This window comes from Serinus canaria, chromosome Z, assembly GCF_022539315.1.
Source record: "Serinus canaria isolate serCan28SL12 chromosome Z, serCan2020, whole genome shotgun sequence".
Lineage (NCBI taxonomy): Eukaryota > Metazoa > Chordata > Aves > Passeriformes > Fringillidae > Serinus > Serinus canaria.
The window spans coordinates 15374087-15392431 of NC_066343.1; the positions used below are offsets into that span (position 1 = coordinate 15374087).

Below are 18345 nucleotides of genomic sequence, written 5' to 3' on the forward strand. Positions count from 1 at the left end.
CAAAAACAAAGAAACCCACAATGAAATAAACCCAAACTAATTTTTGAAAATAAATTAGTAAAGGCATTTAACTGTTACCATGTAGTACATTATAAGAGAATGTATTTAATTTAGTTTGGCTCAGCTGTTGTTTACTTGACTGGACACAGTTCAGAAGAAAAGGAAACATAATTCCATAGGTTATGGTTGTTTTGGTTTTAAATGTTGTCAAATGGTCATTTCAACTTGCCCATTCAAAAATTGATACAAACTCTTAAATTTAGTGGAACAGGTAGTTCTTTCACAGTAAGTCCATTATTGCATTTGTAAATGGAGCTTCCCATGTGTGAAGTAGTATCTGAAATGTTTGTTACTGTGCCTGGGATAGTGCATTTCATTTGCTTGATAATGAGTAAAATTAATAATTTGTGGTGGCAAGTTAGTTTCTCCTTGGTCTTGGAAATAAAAGTATTTGACAGGAATTTGACCTTTCTTTGTCCTCAAGGAATAAGCAAATGCAGAGAGCTCCCAATTCTAGTTCCACAGGGTTTATTTTCAGGAGTTCATGTAAAACATCTGTGTAGCCAAAGGGCTTTTTCTAATTAAGAAGAATGGCCATAAAATTCCATGGCTATTTAAATTTACCATTTGTGACTCAAACTGAAATATTAATAAGGGTGCAGATGCAGGCACAAAAAATAATGGAGACCTTATTAATGTGTAGAGCTGTTTCAGCTTGTGCAAACGAAATAAAAAATAAACAAAAAACCCCCGTGAGATTCATCACTTACTGGGAAGTCCCATCAGGTTCCTTGTGCATTAGAGAAACTGATTAGCATGCAAATTGTCCAGAAGGTATTGATTCAGATACTGAGATAGGACAATCTGAGTACCATATATCAAACCAGTGAGATTTAAAAAAAATCACAGTAAAAGGATGAAAACAAAGTAAAAGTGGGATTGTGATCTAGCTTTAAAGATTTAAAGATTTAAATTGCTTTGTTGTGGGCTCTTAAGAACCATACAAATATGAATGTCCTATGCAGTATGTGCAATACCTACATTTCATCTTACATTTCACTTTTCTTTTTGTAAGCTTTCCTTCATTTTGCTTTCAAAGGAAGGGGGGGAACACGCCTTTGGAAAGAAAATGCCTTAATTAAGTTACTTTATCTGCTTCGTATTTCTTTATATTCTTTGGTGGGGAGCTAACTTGAATAAATGCTGTAAGGTTATCCCAGCATGGTAACATTTCTTAAACAGATGGAAAATAACCAGTTGCAGGATGTGATGTCTAAGAGAAGTTTGGTCTGAGGAATCATTGTATTTAGCCCTTTTTTCTTTTTTTTCCCCATGGTATGCCATACTGCTAAATTGGTGTTGTACAGCAAAGTCTTTATTGTTAGTGTAATTGCAGGGATGGAAAGACGGAAAGTGGCAGAGATCACAGAGCAAAATACCTGGAGCTGGTCACAGAAAGCAGGAAGCTCAGTTCCTAGAAAGTGGAGAAATGAAGATGTCTTCCTATATAACCACTCTCTTTCCATGCTGCCCCACAAATTAATATTTCTTACTGTTGGTGAGGCTTCACACAATGCTTTGTGATACTTGAGACTTAAGGCCAGGTCTTGAACTGCTGTATTTCCATGAATAAGTAAAAGCCATGAGCTGATCAAATGGGTCAGTGGTGTGCACAATACCCTGCTTTGTGCGAGTCCTGGGTTAGGGAGCAACCTTGGGGCTTTGCTTCCTTGCGCAAACTAGGGCTAGTAAGCATGACAAAGCCTCCCTGGAGAAGCTGGCATTTTCCAGGGAGCTTTCACATCCCCCACTGTCTGATTATTCAGCCTCATAGAGGATGCCTATCTTTCCACCCCCAGGGTGATGGCAGGGTTTGCAGCTGCTATTTTGTGAGCAGGAAGCTACATGGGGGCAGAAATCGCTTCAAAACTGAAGGGTGAAAAAGGCTGTTAAATGCCACTGAATTTACTGCATCAGGGAGTTAAAAGCAGCACAGACAGATGCAATAAAGAGAAGTAAATGCAAGAAGGGTGAAGGAGTATTAGGAGTATTGTACTTAGCCCTTTTTTATTTTTTCTTTTTTTTGCCCCATGAGATACCATACTGCTGAATTGTATTGTACAGCAAAGTCTTTATTATTAGTGTAATTGCAGGGATGGAAAGAGGGGAAAATTGCAGAGATCACAGAAAAAAATACCTGGAGCTGGTCACAGAAAGCAGGAGGCACAGATAGAAGTGAAAATCAGAGAAAACTAAATGCATTGTAATAAACAGAAACACGAAAGTCTTTAAAAAGCTCTAAACACAGACAACAAAATGGACTGTAAACCACCCATGCTGTAGCTGTTGCCATCATGAGAACCTGAGGAGCTGGAATGGACAACAGTTTGTCAAGAATGGGAATCATCCTGCCTGGAAAGTCTTGGAGCCTGAGATGGTTATGGATTAATTAATTTTAACCCTACTAGGGAAACGCAAATGCTAGGTTGTTTTTCACCCTTTGGTCTTTCTCTGGTGTTTATAAACCAGTCAAGTAGTATCTCCTAGTACTTCTGCTCCTACAAAATCTTAAAAGTATCCCAAAACATCACCATTCCAATATATTCTGCCTTTACATCAGCTGGATAGTGTTTACTGCAATATAGATGTCTCTGAACATTATTCCTAGGCTGAAGTCTGGAAATAAGCCAAACATGGTAACGGTGAGAGCCCATTTAAAGGTGCAAAAATGCAGATCTCTGCTGTCCTCCTTGATCTGCATCTAAATTTGGATTACATGCCTCCTAATCTATCTTTGAATATGTTAGGCTTTTTTCTAAGAGGAAAAAAGATCAGGCTGTATGACCTGATGGTGTAAGACTTAGTATTTGAGAAACTTTGGGCATATTTATGTGTGCTGTATGTGTCTAAAAGTTGCATCCCTCACATCTTAGATAGTGTGGAACAGTCTAGCTGTTGACACTGAGCTTATATAACGACAAGGAAAAGAGTTACCTGATCTCTCCATGCAAATGTAGTCCTTGCCACTGCCTAAAATCTTAAATCTATTTCTCTGAATGGATTTGGGTGAATTCCAGGTGCAGCTTAAACAACAACAGTTGTTTTGCACTTACCTTGCAATAGAGAAGGAAAAGAAAAGTAAAAATTAAGGGGTTCTAGTTAGAAGCATCTGTTCTGTGATTTAGTAGAAAATGCAAAACCTGCCCCTCAGGCTTGCTTTGCTCCATCTCTATGTCTGCAACAGGGAGATTACCATTTTTGGTAAATTCTTTGTGTGTGAATTGAATACTTGCTAAAATATTTAGGTGCATAAATAGTAGGCAGAGTTGCTGGTTTGATTAGTTTGTTGGTGGTTTTTTTTTTTTTTTTTTTGTTTGTTTTTTTGTATTGGACACCAAAAATACATACATTGAGCAGAAACCTTTTTTGGAGATGACAGAAAGAGAGAGGCTGCACTGTGATTGGAGTGGAGTTGTTCATTCAGGTCTTTACTGGTGTCTACTGGGAATGTCTGGGATTACTGATCTGTGGCCTGTGGCCTGTGCCTCCTTCTGCCCACCAAGGGCTCTGTGGCCCACAGGACATTTCTCAGGGCCTTTTTCAGAAGTGTGATTCCAAAACATGTTGTCCTTGGAGGGTTAAATATTGGCAGCAACTGGGCAGTGATTTGCCTTGGGGCATTCTGCTGTTGTTTATGTTTTATGTACATTCTTGCTGAAGGCTGGTGGAACTGGAATTGTGATTGAGAGCCTGTCATTCAAGAAACGAGTTTTCAGTTGAAATAAAGCAATGAAGTTTAATGAGTTTTCTGAGATAACAAACCTTAAAGTTGAAGTCACTATTGGATTACATTTAGCATGATTTCTGTTCAGGGTCTGTGCTGTTTAAAGTTATTTGGACAGCAACATGGTCAGATGATGGTTTCCACAGTTTTTGGCTGTTGTCACAGCCTTTGTTGTCTTTGTTGACATTTATAGGAGAAGCCCTGATGTACAAGCCAAAGAAGAACTGTGGAAACATATTCAGTAAGTATGGTCCTTGTAGAGTCTGAGAGATGCTTCCTTTCCTTTAATGCAGTTATTCAAATCCCTCCACTGTGGCACTACACTGATGTAGTTTCAGTAAATTATGTATGTTAATGACCTCCTGTGTGTAGAAGATACTGCAAGTTTCTGAGTGCACTGAATAAAGATGACTATTGTATGTAAATTAATTTTTAAAGAACAATACATCATTTTAGAGATTTATTCCTGTGTGGCTTCCAAAATGTCATATCGACATTTTTAGCATGACACCCCATTACCCCTTAGGAAGATATTTAGCAATTCCAAATCATATTCACTGTTCAGCACACATAATGTTCATGATATTGTGAAGCAACAAGATCAGGTTTGCAGGGAGGTGAGAAGGTGGAACAGGATGAGACATGCAGTTGAAGCAATCAAGGTGAAGTTACACTCATTTCAAAATAAGTGTCCTGTTTTGATGTCAAAATAGCTTCAGGGCTGACAACAGCTTGTTTTAGTATATCTTTTTAGCCCAATATAATAAAAATTTTTGAACTTCACAGTTACTGTTACATTTTTTACTTTTCCTTATCCTTTATAGGAAGGAGCTTGTGGATCCATCTGGCCTATCTGAGGAGCAACTGAAAGAAATTCCATACACTAAAGTGGAGTGAGTTTGTGTCAGAATTTATTTTTTTGAATATAAAAGCCCACTTTTCTTATTTTACTGTGAACTCTGTCCTACTGAAATAGGAATGGATTTACATATAATCTATAAGCTCATATCTATTCCAAATACTCCCCTAGGATGGGTTGGGTGGGGACATTTAATAATCTTAAAGTCAAATATTTTTTCTTTTCAAAATAAGAAAAAAACCCCATCTTAATCTCTCCTAATCTCTCCCACACACTCATGAATCTGTCTGTATGTTCTGTATGTCTCCCTATGCCAGCCATGAAACTTACATTATAAACTACAGAACCAGAAAGAAATGAATGCAAACAAGAAAATAAATTTTTCTTAAACTTCTTTGTTTTAAATATTCTGATCATCCAAGGCACTCTTTAATCTCTGCAACCCCTTCCCTGGCTTGTCATGGGCAGCTGCCAGGGCACAGCTATTTCCTTAAGAACCAACATCCATTTCACTGCAATAATTGCCCATTTGGGATTCCAAGTGTCAGTGCAAGCAGCTTAAATGTGGCACAAATGGGATCCTGGGTTGCATTATAATGTATTTCCAAACACCACTAGGCAGAAAAGGCTGATGTTAAGGACATATAAATTAATGCATTCTTTATTAAAGTTCCATTTTCAAATATGGGCATGCTAGTTTGTGACCTCTGCTCTCTTAAAGCATTGAATTCCAACTCCAGACTTCTAAAAAGGAGCATCAGCCCTTTAAATTCAGCCAGTGCAAGAAGCCATCTGTTACACTTCAGTATGAAATGCGAAGATTCTCAGTCTGCAGCTGAATTTGTGTTTTGTGCCAAGGATCTGGTTGACCAAGGCCCTGTTGTGAATTCTGTGTCTCTCTTAGGACTCAAGGCGACCCCATCCGCATCCGGCACTCGCACTCCCCTCGCAGCTACCGGCAGTACCGGCGGTCCCAGTGCTCCGACGGGGAGAGATCAGTCCTGTCTGAAGTGAAGTATGTGAACATGGTTATTAGCACTGAACTAGTCTAGTGCAGCCCAAAAGTTGTTTGAGATCGTGGTGGTAATAAGCTGCACAAATGTGGCTTGTTGGTGGTACAGGGTTCAGGTGACCGCCTGAGTATTATGTCTTCAGAGCTAAACATGAATGGAACAACTCCAAAAACATTTATGGTCTGTTCTCAGCCACAGTGGCTTTCTTGATCCATTTGGAAGGAGGAAAAACTGAAAAGGCTGAAATAAACCTGTACTGATCTTCAGTGATAGGTCATAAAGTTGCTTAGGGGATGAGAATCCATGAGCTGCTTTCCAGGTAACTTCATCCTTGATAGAGTTAAGATGTTATCAGTTTTAGGTCTGTAATTTTTTTCATGGGAACTCTAGTACAACCCCTTTCATCAACTGGTGGATCAGTCTTTCCTAGAAGACTGAAGAGTACTTATGAATGGAAAAGCAACAGTCCTATTCTCAGCTGCAGCAAAGCCATAAAATATGAAAGCAGTCCCCATATGCAAGGCTAGTTTTAGCTGAATAGCACCCTGAAGGAGCTGTGGCACACCCATGATTTCACGTGAGACTTGTCTTTGCCATGAGGGTGGCCAGGTCCTGGCAGAGGTTGCCCAGAGAAGCTGTGGCTGCCCCATCCCTAGAAGTACCCAAGACCAGTTGGAAGTAACTCTGAGCAACCTGGGATAGTGAAAGGTATCCAGGCGTATAGCAGGAGGTGGAACTGGATGATCTTTATGGTCCCTCCCAAACCAAACCATCCTGTCATTCACTGATGTTATATCAATTTAGGCTGCTTCCAAAGACCAGGAAAACACAGGGATGGATGGGCTATGCCCTGAAGGTGCCCACAAAGGATCAACATGACAGCTTTCAGGTGTCCTAAGTCAGGTGGTAGAAGCCTTTCAGATCAATAGAGCAGTCTGTCAGTTTCATTGTTCTTCCTCTGCACAGTTATAGTTTACCTCATTAAAGCAATATCCATTTTGTGGTATCATAATTCCAGTGTCAAAACTGATCTGGTCCCTCCACTGCCTGTTACACGATCTTCAGATGGGAAAGTTCCCAGCATCCAGCTGACTCAACAGGTTAGTGATTGTACATCCTTTTCAAGTTTTCTTTTTATTGGAGGGAGAAGTGGGGCTGGGGTGCTTTATTTAGATAGTCTTTGTTTTTCAGTGAAAAATAAAGATGAGATTTTTTTTTTCAGGAGCAGTGTGAATTGAAATTTTGTATTTTACTTACACTTTGTTTGTATTCCAAAATACATGTAGTTCTGTAGCCCCTCTTTCTGCTGTTGGAGAATTCTTTCCCAATCTGATGCATTCCTAAGATGCACCTCTGCTTCAAGGAAAACTGACTTTTACCACTTCTTTAATTATGCAGATGTGGTTGTGATGCTGTTGTAATCACATCATTTATTAATCTCTTTTAGAGGTTGTCTGAAGAGTTTTGTTGCTTGGGCTTGAAACAGTGCTTCTTTTATTTTCCTTTCTCTTTTATTTCCGTCGTCCCCCCCCAAACACTGAATTTTTTTTAGGCTATTGACATCTAAAAAGAACAGAACTTGCCTTTTCTTAATCTAACTTAGTCACTGTCTTTCATCATATGTTACACTACCATATCTCTCAGTTTTCATAGCTTTATTGAAATCAGAATGTGCGAAGCAAACTCTAAGCAAAAGCACTCACAGGTCTTTTGTACAAACACACAAAAGGAGAACCAAAATATGAAGGGAGAATTCCAGACACCTACCTTACATACCAGTAATGTTAAAATGTTCAGTGTGTACAAACACCTCTCTTTTCCCTCTGCCCCAGGCTCCCTCATGACAGTGGATATTAATTCCTTGTGAGTGTTTACATGCAGAGTTTTGCTAAATATCAAATAATTAATCATGGCATTTCCTGAATAGGCAATAGCACAAAGGGGCAGCAGCTGACAGGAGGCAAGAGAGGAAAAAAGTTCTGTTTGATCAAATAAATGTAGAGACTTTAATACTCCTGATGTATGTATATATACATATACAGAATTGCCTAAGGCTTTCATAGCAAGTTAGGAAAATAGTGTTTAAATTCTGCTGTATCTTTTCAACAACATGTTTAATTTATTCTTTTCAGAGGCAGAATGGATCTAAGGACAGCCTAATAGAAGAACCATCTCTGATATCCACTAATAATGTTGATGGAAAGCCCAACACTAAGATTGTAAAAACGGTACAGGTGTCACGCTTCAAGGTGGAGACTTGACTGATGAATTGACAATGGTGAATGGATTTTGGTCTTTGGAAAGTGAAAATTTGTTTATGTGTGCAAGGGAAGGAACTGAAGTTGACATGGTGGTCTTTCCTTCAGGACACCTGACAGTGCAGCCTGCTTGTTGGGAAGACCAAGCAATGGTTTTATCACCAACACCATTCTAGTGGTGTGACTGATTGAGGACAGGCTGCCTGATAGACAACTGAAACCAAAAGTCTTTGCAAAACTGAAAGATCAGCAGTTACATTTCCAAAAAATGAACAACAACAAAAAAATTGCTGCAACAAAACAGGCTTCATGGTCTGCTCTGTAACTGAATAGCCTTGTTCCAAGAAGTGACTGTTAACTGACACGATCAGGATCAGATGCTTCAAGATAAGTAAAATAGTCATATTTTTGGTCAATTGTGCAATACAGTGTGATATGGGGAAATTATCTTCACAATTTATATGGGGATCAACTTATGTTCTGAGACATAAGGACAGATAGCTCTTACAAGGGTTATTTTAACCTAGCACAATAACAGACACTTGTGTTGTTGATACAAATTCTGACTCAAACATTTTAGCTCAAAAACAATAGACTCTGTAACATGCTGTAGCAGTGCATTCCAGAGGTGACACAGACTTACTTTGCTTTGGGCAGGTTTAAGTGTTCTAAATTTTTAATGTCCTTTTGTGTAGAGGGACTATTTAAAAGAATATTTAAATACATTTACCAACCTGTAGTAAAGCACACTGGAAACTGGGGAATATAAATTGACCCACTGTGTTAAGACTGCTTAACCAGGCACTTCAGTGCTGGTTAAATAAAACTTGTGGAGTAGTATTTAAAACAGTTAGAAAATAGCGCTTTTTTTTTTTTTTAAATTTAGATTAGCAAAATCTGTCTTAATATCTCATATAAAATAATCTGACACTTTTCTCTGAGCCATTTCTACTATGTAAAAATGACAAAGGCAGTATTTCAGGTATGAGAACTATAATTTTTTTTTCTATTGTCATGGTAAGAATACTAAGTTTTAATGATGCTGCACATTGAGTGGGTTATCTTCTAATATATATCTGAAGCGATGCCTGGCTTTCCTCTTGTTCTATCACTTACCAATATCAGAAAATCACTTCTCTGCCTCCCATTTGTCCACAGTCAGCACACAGATGAACCTTTAGGTGTTGCTGACTTGTTAGGGAGCTTAGCAAAGTCTTTGTGTCGTGGAAGCAATTTTTTGCTAAGTGTAATCATTGAACTAAGTACTGACTTTGTCCATCAGTGTCGCAAACAGCTGTAGCAGCTCACGTGCCTTTCTACATCTGTCCTCTCTACACTCAACCCTCACAACCCACAGATTTGCAGTGATCCTGTCTTTTCCAGTCCAAGCAACACCAGGGAATTGCAGCCCTGTCAGAAAAGCAACACTGCTTGAGAACTGGAGTTAGCATAAGGTGTTTAGGTTTCACTTTACAAGAGGCATTGGATTACTAATACACATTTTAACTGACTAAACTGGTAAGCAAAATGTTGTACAATGTGTTTTATTTTCCACTTTATTTTTTCATTCTTCATTGTTTCATGATCTCAGGTGGTCAGGTGGATGTTACTAGCCAGGGTGGCAGCCACAGAGTTTGTATATTCCTATCACAGTATGAAGTGGTCTCTAGGTTGGGAAGTGCTGCAGGGAAGGCAAATTCACTTAACAAATGCTTTTCTTTGGTCATTTACTTGTACCAGCTCTCCTTCTACAGTTTCAGTGAACAAATTTAAGGGAAGGAAAGAGCAAGATCAAAAAAAATCATGTAGTAAAATGAATGTAGTAAAAATTCAGTTTTCATGGAAGTTCTTTAGAATTTTTTTAATTTCCTGTGGATTTAATTCTTAGGCATTGTTGGGCTTGGCTTGAAGTATTTGCCCAACTTTGTAAGTTTGTTAAATGGTTTCATTTCATTGCTCCAATTTAAAGTGATCCTTTAGGATCTGTTTATGACCTTGTGTAGTACTGGCAAGAACAACAGTCAAAAAAGCCCAAACAAAAACAAACAAACAAGCAAAACCAAAACAAACCAAACTGGAAAAAATTCCAAACCCAAACCACAACAAAAACCCCTGATCAACCCCTAGGAAAAGAAAATCACCATGGCAAAATGGCTTAATGGAGAGCATCACAATCTTTTGGAAGACAACTGAAAAATGACAAACTGTACAAGAACTGGTTAGTGTCAGCAATGAAAGCCACTCCTTGTTCCTTTGAGAAGGTATTCTAGCTTGGACCATTACATGCTTGCTTATAGTTTGCTGCCTTCTAAACATTACCATTAGTTTGCTATCCTAACCCAGGCACAGGTAAGTAGCACATACTGCAGGAGGATTTGTGCTATTGAGAATTATCTGTACATAGTGTACCTATCTTGCCAATCTTTAAATACTGATCAAGAAGGTTTATATTGAACCTCATGTTTTCCTGTATGCTTTTGTCTTCCTGTGGGCCTTTTATGTGTTATTGCCGGATACCCTCAGCCAAGTGCATGGTATTTTACTTAATGCACTACATCAGAAAAGAGCTTCTGTCTAGTCTAGTAGTGAAAGGTTTAAATTCTCAAGTCACTGGAGTTGTTTTTGTAATCAAGCCAACTTTTCTGCATTGAGATGAAAAGTTTACAGAGAGAGCCCTAGATTTGAGTTAGTGATCTTCTCCCTGATGAGACTATGGAGGAAGCAGGTTTTTAGCAAGTCTGATGTTAGCCTGGGCCACTACAATCCAGTTTTGTGTCCACAAAAGACTAAAGATATATTGCCTCTATTACACATTTTCCAAATGTTTTGTTGTGCCAAAACAAGGCAAAACTTGTAACAAGGACATCACTGTCAGCTAATAGTACAAAAAAGCAAATTTCTTTTATACATGTGATCCTCCTTTCCCTTCAAGCTTCTTTTCCTCAATCATTTGAGGAAAAGCACCTTTTTTATTAGAGATACACATCAGTGATCAACCACTGAAAACACTTACTGTGTCACAGCTATGCCTTCTGCACCTAAACCAGCTCTACATGTCAAAGTGACCAGCCTCTTACAGCTCTGAGCTACACCTTGTCCTCTCCATTGCTGCTACCCTTCCCCAGCTCTCCTGGGGTGTTCAATACCTTGAGGCAGTTGCATTTTCAGATCTGGAGTCTGGATGTCAGTCTAAAATACTTGTACATCCTGATGAATCAGGCAAAAGACATGAGATACATAACAGTGTCAGAAATTTACCCTGGTGTTGAATGCCATATATGAACCCCTGTTCACTTGGACAAAGGACTGGTATCTGAGGCCTTCTCATCCTAATTCTCACTGAATTGATCTCAGGCCAATGATTTTAACTTTGTGCCTCTGCCTTTACCTCTTCTGAAATTTCCGTAAGTGCTAAGCATTGCTAAGTTACAGAACTCTCACTAATTAGCAACAATTACAACATATTTGTACAACCTTTTGCAAAACATGTATTTTATACAATAAAGAGGGCTTGCTAACCACAGCACAAAAGCACTGTTGTATATCCTGTACTGGTTCCCTTGCTTAGTTGGCTGATTTCTTTCATTTGGAACTAGCCTGGACCTGCTGTTTTCTACACTGCACCTCTTACCAGTATCACTAACTCTGCAACTTGTATTCTAATGAAGCTCATTATATTGATGATATTTGCTGCAAAGTCATTACCATTTAAGTTGCCAAATTCATTCCCTTTATACAGGTGGATACTGAACTGAAGAGATAGCATGTTTTCTTTCGGGAAGATTTGTTTAATTCAGAACCCCCTAGAAAGGTGTTTGAAGACAACATACATGAACATACCAATGTGATACATTTGTTCCATGTACATTAGGTATTCATGAAGCAACAGTGTACTTTATTTTAAAACGAGTTGATAGATGGCTGCGTCAATACTTGTGTCCAGGTTATTTAAAAGTCAAGTAAAACTTGAATTTTTAGGGCATTGCATGGTTGCCTGTGTGTCTTATTTACATTACACTAAGGAGCAAAGCCTTCAGAAACACGGATTCATTTGACACCACCATCTGGTAAAAACAGGTGTAGTACCAATTAAAATCCACTTGAGGATACAGCCTCTCCAGATTAAGTATTTTATCTTGTAGCAGGAAGTTGTCAGTGTAAGCTTTGCATTTCCAGTGCACATCTATACCAGTTTCCTTTCTCATCTAAAAATCACCAGAGAGCAACAGCAGACTATGTAAGCTGTCAAAGCAAACACACAGATACAGAGCCAGTGTGGCAGACACTCTCTCCTTAATGTGTCTGATTTTATTCCTGTATTTGTTCTCCTGAGTAAAAGCTGTGGTGTATTGACCTTGGCAGGATACCAGGTGCCCACCAAGCTGCTCTATCACTCCCCTCCTTAACAGGATGGGCAAGGGAATTAGATGGAAAAAATCCTTGTGGGTCAAGACAAAGGAGTTTTTGAAGCAGAAGCAAGAGCAAAACAACAACAAAAAAACAACAACAAAAAAAAACCAAAACAAACCAAAAAAACAACAACAAAAAAAAAAAAAAAAAAAACCAAAAAAACCCAAAAACAAACTCCATCCAAAACATTTACTCTTCTACTTCCCAGGAGCACATGCTGTCCACCCAGTTCCTGCAAAGTAGGGTTTCAGTACATAAAGTAGGTTGTTCCAGAGTATGAATACCTTACTCTTTCTCTTCAGTTTTTATTGCTGAGCAGATTCTTATAGTCTGATGCTTTCTTCAAGGGTGCAATTCAGTTAGCCAGTCATACAAAATAAAAGGCAGTCCTAAAGTTTAACATTGTACTTCACATTTACCAGCATTATTATTTAAGTAATCTGTGACCTCTGCATGCACCTATTGCTCCCTGTACCTCACTTTTCCCTTGTTCTAACCCACTATAAGATCTGTATTACACATTAAAGACTGGGGTTCTACATCTTTTTTAGCTGAAAGGAAGTTTACTCTGGAGTTGATACCAATCAAGTATCTAACCCTGGGGTTAGGTACCAATCATCAAATCTTGTCACTAGCTGTTGCTCTTGAGATTTTTTGTTCTAAAGTTTTTAAAAGCTACTCCTCTTGGTTTTACACTTCAAGAACAAAGGCCCATGAGCAGAACTCCTGAACAGATGGTATCTTCAGGGAATGTAATCTCTAATAAAAACCCTAAACTTTCAAGTACATCCCATAATTACAAGCTGTATATCTTAAAAGTTACCCTTGTCTAAACCTTCTTCTCTCTTGACGAACCAAAAACAACCTTACACTTAGAATTAGTAACATGCTTACATTCAGTACTGAAAAATCACACAATGCAAGATACACAATTTAAGCATTTGTTCCTCTGATAAACCATGTTAAGTCTTCCTAGAAAAATAAGCAGCAATCCCAATTACCGCAAGAGTATTTCACTCTAAGTTATGCTGAAGTACCACATGACGTAGCTGGTCAAGGTGATGATAATAAACCAAGCTTGCCGTTCTCCATGTTGGATAAACACCTTTCCTGCTATTTTTAAACCAGGTTTGCTGAATTTCTACTTTTTAAATTTCTTCTTTTGCTACCACAATACAAATCTCAGCCAACCCCATCTCCAAATACTACAGGTTTAAGTCATCACACCCCAACTCACTCTTAGGCATTGTTTCATCCAAAGAGGTGCACTGGTATCCCAAGAATAACACAAAGAAGTCTGAAGTCTGAAACAGAAGCAATTGTTACTAAAGCTTGGAAAATATGGAAATTCTGAGAACAGAAACATAAATCTTTATTTTTTTTATCTATATAATCATTACCAGACATTGCCACAATGCAGTTAAATGCACTTTGTCTTACTACATGTAGGCTTAGTAGTCCATCTTTTAAACAGTTTTTTGTTTCTTAGGCAGGAGTGTTTCAATAGACAGGTATTACCCTCATGCTGGTTCTAACAAGTCTTCCTAAGGAAAAAATAAACACACAGTGTGAGACTGGACACATGTAGCACACAGCTCTTTTCAGTAACATCCTCCAAATACCCAACACTAATACAAAATTACAAAGATGAGCTTCCCCTCATCCCTTGGGCAAAAAGGTAAAATTTGCAAATCTAATTTTTAGGAAGTCTACCTGTAAGAGAGGCCTTTTGCCCACCTAAGCAAGAATTCAGATGCTAACTACAAGCTCATGGCAGTAATAACACTTTCTGGCTAGTGGGAATCAACAGAAATTTCTGCAATACTAACTCAAGCACATGACTGTGCATTAGAAAACACTCTGGGAACAGTAAACCAATAATACACATGATTTAATATTTTTATGCTGGAAAACAAGCAGCAGCCCTGTTACTGGACACATTACTAATAATGGATTACACAAACTTTTCTCTTCCCAGAGAGATTCATACACAGAGTGCCACCTTACTCTTCAGCCCTGCAAAAGTCTCCAGTGCCTGGGGTGCAGAAGGTGTGGATGGATTTCACAAGCTCATTTCCTACCAGCAGCAATAGTAAAGGATCCAGTGCATCTGTGTTGCTCAAGCAGATTCTCACATTTTGTTGATGAAACTTTCTGATTTTATAACTTTCAAGAGCATTATGGCCATCCTGGAGGAGTTTCATCCCTTCACTGAAGATTAGTTATATTTTCTCAGGAAAAAAAACCCAACCCAACTAAATCTACAATGACGTAGTACAGGATCATTCTTACACCAGACTTCCAGTATTGACCCAGAAGTTCCTGGCTTCAGAGACTTGGATTACATGTCACACCCTTGGGAATGTAGGTTACACAAAAGAAAGACTTGACAGTGCATGCAATTTTTATTAATACGCTGTTTGTACTAATGAAATTTGGGCTGACTTGCGCTACTCAGCTTTGCAGTAGTATTAGCTTTTCCAAGACTTTACAGTGAAGCAGTATCTGGCATATGAGATTCCAAGCTTTCTTTCATATTTTGACAGTCTTTTAAATATTCTCAATCCTTAGGTTCTGAACTGTTGTTCCACAGTATCAGACCCCTAAAAGCAAACATGAGAAAGCAAGTCCTTGTCTTGGACACACTGGCAGCCACATACTGATTTAACAAGCCACCCACACAACATTTTAATTTTGTAGCTTTCACTTTGCTCTTTTTGATAAGAATATAGCCATCAGGCTGATCTCACTCTCACTGTTTCAGTTCTGATTTCTGCTCCGAAGTCATGGTGCTAAACCTCCTCCTCAGCAGAAAGCCTGCTTCATTGTAACAGCAGGTTACAGGACAGCGTTGCACAAGGAATTATTGTTACTCACAGCTCTGCAATCAGCGCTTGGTGGCTTCTTCCCACATGACCTTCTCAAGCTCAGAGGCTTTCACCAGGAAAACACACTGGAAACCTGTAAGAAGCATTCCTAGCATTAAGTATTCTGTCAGGAATCTGACAATATCAAAGAGCACTTTACACTTTCAAAAGGGCATCAAGGAATGATCAGCAAAAGAGCAGACAACACATTATTCACTACTGAATAACAGACCCACAAATCTACAAAAACAAAACACAATTTTTCCCGTTTAGGAAGATTTTAATCTTTTCTATGCATGAGTATTAAGCTGTAAATGTCTTTTTACAAGAGAAAATCTAGAGGCCACTGCTGGAACCCTGGAAAGTTATGTACTAATTACTTGCAGATGTAATGACAGACAGGCGAGCTGAAAAAATGGTAGAAGTGGCCATTATAATTTTAGCTTTTCCTCTTTTAATAACAGTCAGATTATCCACTTTAAAAGACAGAACAATAAAATCTACTACATAGCTACTCAACCATACTATTTCTGCATGTTGTTTGGGGTATTTTGTCCTTGCCAAAACAGAGAGGAGGAAGGTACATAACCAGCTCTCTAAACCAGTTTGAGCAAGAATTCCTGTTTGCCTTTTTTGACACCACATCCATTCTGGACAGGAATGAATGGGCAACACAAAGGCCAAAACTTAAGTATGGGAACTCTTTACCTCTAAAATTAAATTTACAGCTTATGAAGAAAAACAATTAATCAGTTGAAAAATATTTAAAAATTCAAAATTAAGTAACATTTTATATAGAGCAAACATTAATAAGAAAAGGCAAGAATACCATACTCGTCGGACATCTTTTGGTCATGCTGGTGCATGCTCCGGCCACTGACCAACTTCCATTGCTTTCATCTGGGAAAAAAAAAAGGGAGAGGACATATTTTGAAGAGCGACGGTGACACACGAAGAATACAAAGAGTCTAAAAGGACGTACTAGAGGTAAGTGCCCGATTTCGAAGACAAGCAGTGCCAATAACCGCAGCCTCACACCGCAGCTCCCTCAGCAGCCACGGCCGCCGCACAAAACCGGCGCGCCTCCCGCGGGCCGAACCATACCTCCCGAAAGGGAGGGGCGCATGCCGTGCGTCGCCTCCTCCTCTTCCCGCAGCGCAGCGGCCGCGTACTGAGTGTGCGGCAGATGCGAGGCTCCAGACTCGGCCATCCACGCACAAGGAGTTCTGAGCAGGCGACACCGCCTCGGAAAGGCGCCGGAGTGCGGACCAGCATCGGCTCTCCCCCCTGTCTCACCGCGGCCATGGAGGCACCTCAGCGAGGTGGACAGTGTCGCCTCCTGCCGTCTGCGCATGCGCAGTACCGCCCCCGCCGAGGCGTGTGGGGGCTGCGGAGAGGAAGTTGCAGGTACTTCCTGTTCCTTGTGGCTGCTCCCGGTGTTACCCGGGCCTTTGTGGGGGCTCCCTGTCTTCCCTGTGCCCTCGAGGCGACGAGGCTGCGGCGGGCACGTTCCCGGGGTTCCCTTCGTCTTTACGGGGGCAGATCACGGTGAGGTGACTGCACATAACGCCCCAGCCCCTTCACCGCTCGCTCGAAGTTGCGGTGCTTTCAGGTTGAATTGTCTGTCCCCAGGCTGAATTCCCCTCGCCTTTTGTAAACATAACCAGTGCCCTCAGATAACATACAGTAGAAGTTGTTTAGTAAAGAAAAAGGCTGTGTTTGAAGGATTGCGCGGGGTTACATCACAGAAATAAACATGCATTAGGTGGGCCGAGGATGTTACGCTGTGTGAAAGCTGTGACCTTTTACCCTTCGGTATGCTTAATTTATGGAAACCTCCACTTTGCTCCCTTGCAGAATAGGCAATGTTTCTTTTCTAAACTTAGCTGTGTCTGTGTTCAGAGAGCCAAAATGGGCCGCATCTATCCCAGCAGTGTCCTGCTGTTTGCTCCACCGGGAGCACATGCAGAGAGGAGCCGGCCTTGGAGCGCACAGCAAGTTGAGAGAGTCCTCGATCCTTAAGCCTTGAATGTTGGCAGAAGGTCAGCTCTGAGTGCACATTTTCCACATTTCCTGGCCTTGTGTTCACACATTTGAAGTCCTGTGAGAAGGGGGAATCAGAGCAGGCAGGTACAACAGGAAGATAAACTGGCAGTGTGTCTAGGGAAGAGCAGGATGGGGCTGGTGCCATCTATAGGGAAACCTGTACAGCTCTCCTACCTGCCTTGCTCTGGTGGATTAAGCTATCATCTAACAAAAAATTCCACAACACTACTGATTCTGGCACTTTAGAATCCCAAAATTCACAATTTTCTGTGGGTGAAACACAAGATGTCAGGTGCAAGTTGGAATCTCTGCAGTTCACGTCTGTGTGCCTGCTTCCTTGTTTGTGGTCAGCGTTTTCTTGCACTCTATAGGGTTTCATGTTCTTTGCTGGAATCTAGCGGAGATTCCTTGCTCTGCTTTTTGGGGCTGCTGTGGTCTGCTTGCTTCTTTTGGCTCCTCCTTACCTGGGAATATCAGAGGAAGCACTTATACAGGTCTGGAAGGCAGAGTTGCCAAGTCACTTCTGCAGAACAGCCTGAAGTGTGTTCTGCAGGTGTGTGTTCACCTTAGGTAAATTACAGGAGGTTATGAGAAGGCTGCCTAATGCCCAGGCAAAGAGACATGATTAATTACAGCCAAGATAGGAGGAGTAAAGATAACTAAAAGAAAAAGTTAAGGGGCAAGCAGATGTCATCACTTGGAGCTTCTGGAACAGTCGACATACTGGCAGGGGTGCAACATTAGTTTGCTTTACAGAAATTAGCTTTTGTGCAATTTTGCTTAGATATGTCTAAGACAGGGTATATTCGTGCTCTGTTTATAGCACAAACTAAAATAATGTCAACATTAATTTTAAACAGATTCACCTCTAATAGCTTTCACTTGTCATTTGAAATTCTTTTTTGCACATGAGGAACATTGTCTTAGGCGTTGCCTCAAGCCAAACTTATGCATGTATAAAGGTCAGCACTTTGAGTAAAGTGATACTTATAATTCACAAGTAGTGGTCTTGGAGGGACATGGGTGACGTTGTTGGTGACAGTCAAGCTATTAAATCAGTGGAGATCTGTGTTGCTGATACAGTCAAGTGTTGATTTGCTGCTCAGGG

The 18345-nt window shown here is 40.0% G+C and overlaps 1 protein-coding gene and 1 non-coding gene across 2 annotated transcripts in view; one reads left to right on the forward strand and one right to left on the reverse strand.

Moving 5' to 3' along the window:
• Positions 1–11896, forward strand: part of EPB41L4A (erythrocyte membrane protein band 4.1 like 4A) — a 117347-nt gene extending 105451 nt beyond the window's left edge. The window contains exons 19-23 of the mRNA XM_018924420.3: positions 3978–4025; positions 4609–4677; positions 5548–5658; positions 6675–6756; positions 7789–11896. Of these exons, the coding sequence (XP_018779965.2) occupies positions 3978–4025; positions 4609–4677; positions 5548–5658; positions 6675–6756; positions 7789–7917 (439 nt within the window). The 3' untranslated portion in view covers positions 7918–11896. The remainder of the gene's footprint in view (positions 1–3977; positions 4026–4608; positions 4678–5547; positions 5659–6674; positions 6757–7788) is intronic.
• A 3844-nt stretch (positions 11897–15740) lies between these two features.
• On the reverse strand, positions 15741–15873 carry LOC115485166 (small nucleolar RNA SNORA13). The gene has a single exon (XR_003945905.1). It is a non-coding gene; the product is annotated as a small nucleolar RNA SNORA13 (small nucleolar RNA).
• Between the last annotated feature and the right edge of the window lie 2472 nt (positions 15874–18345).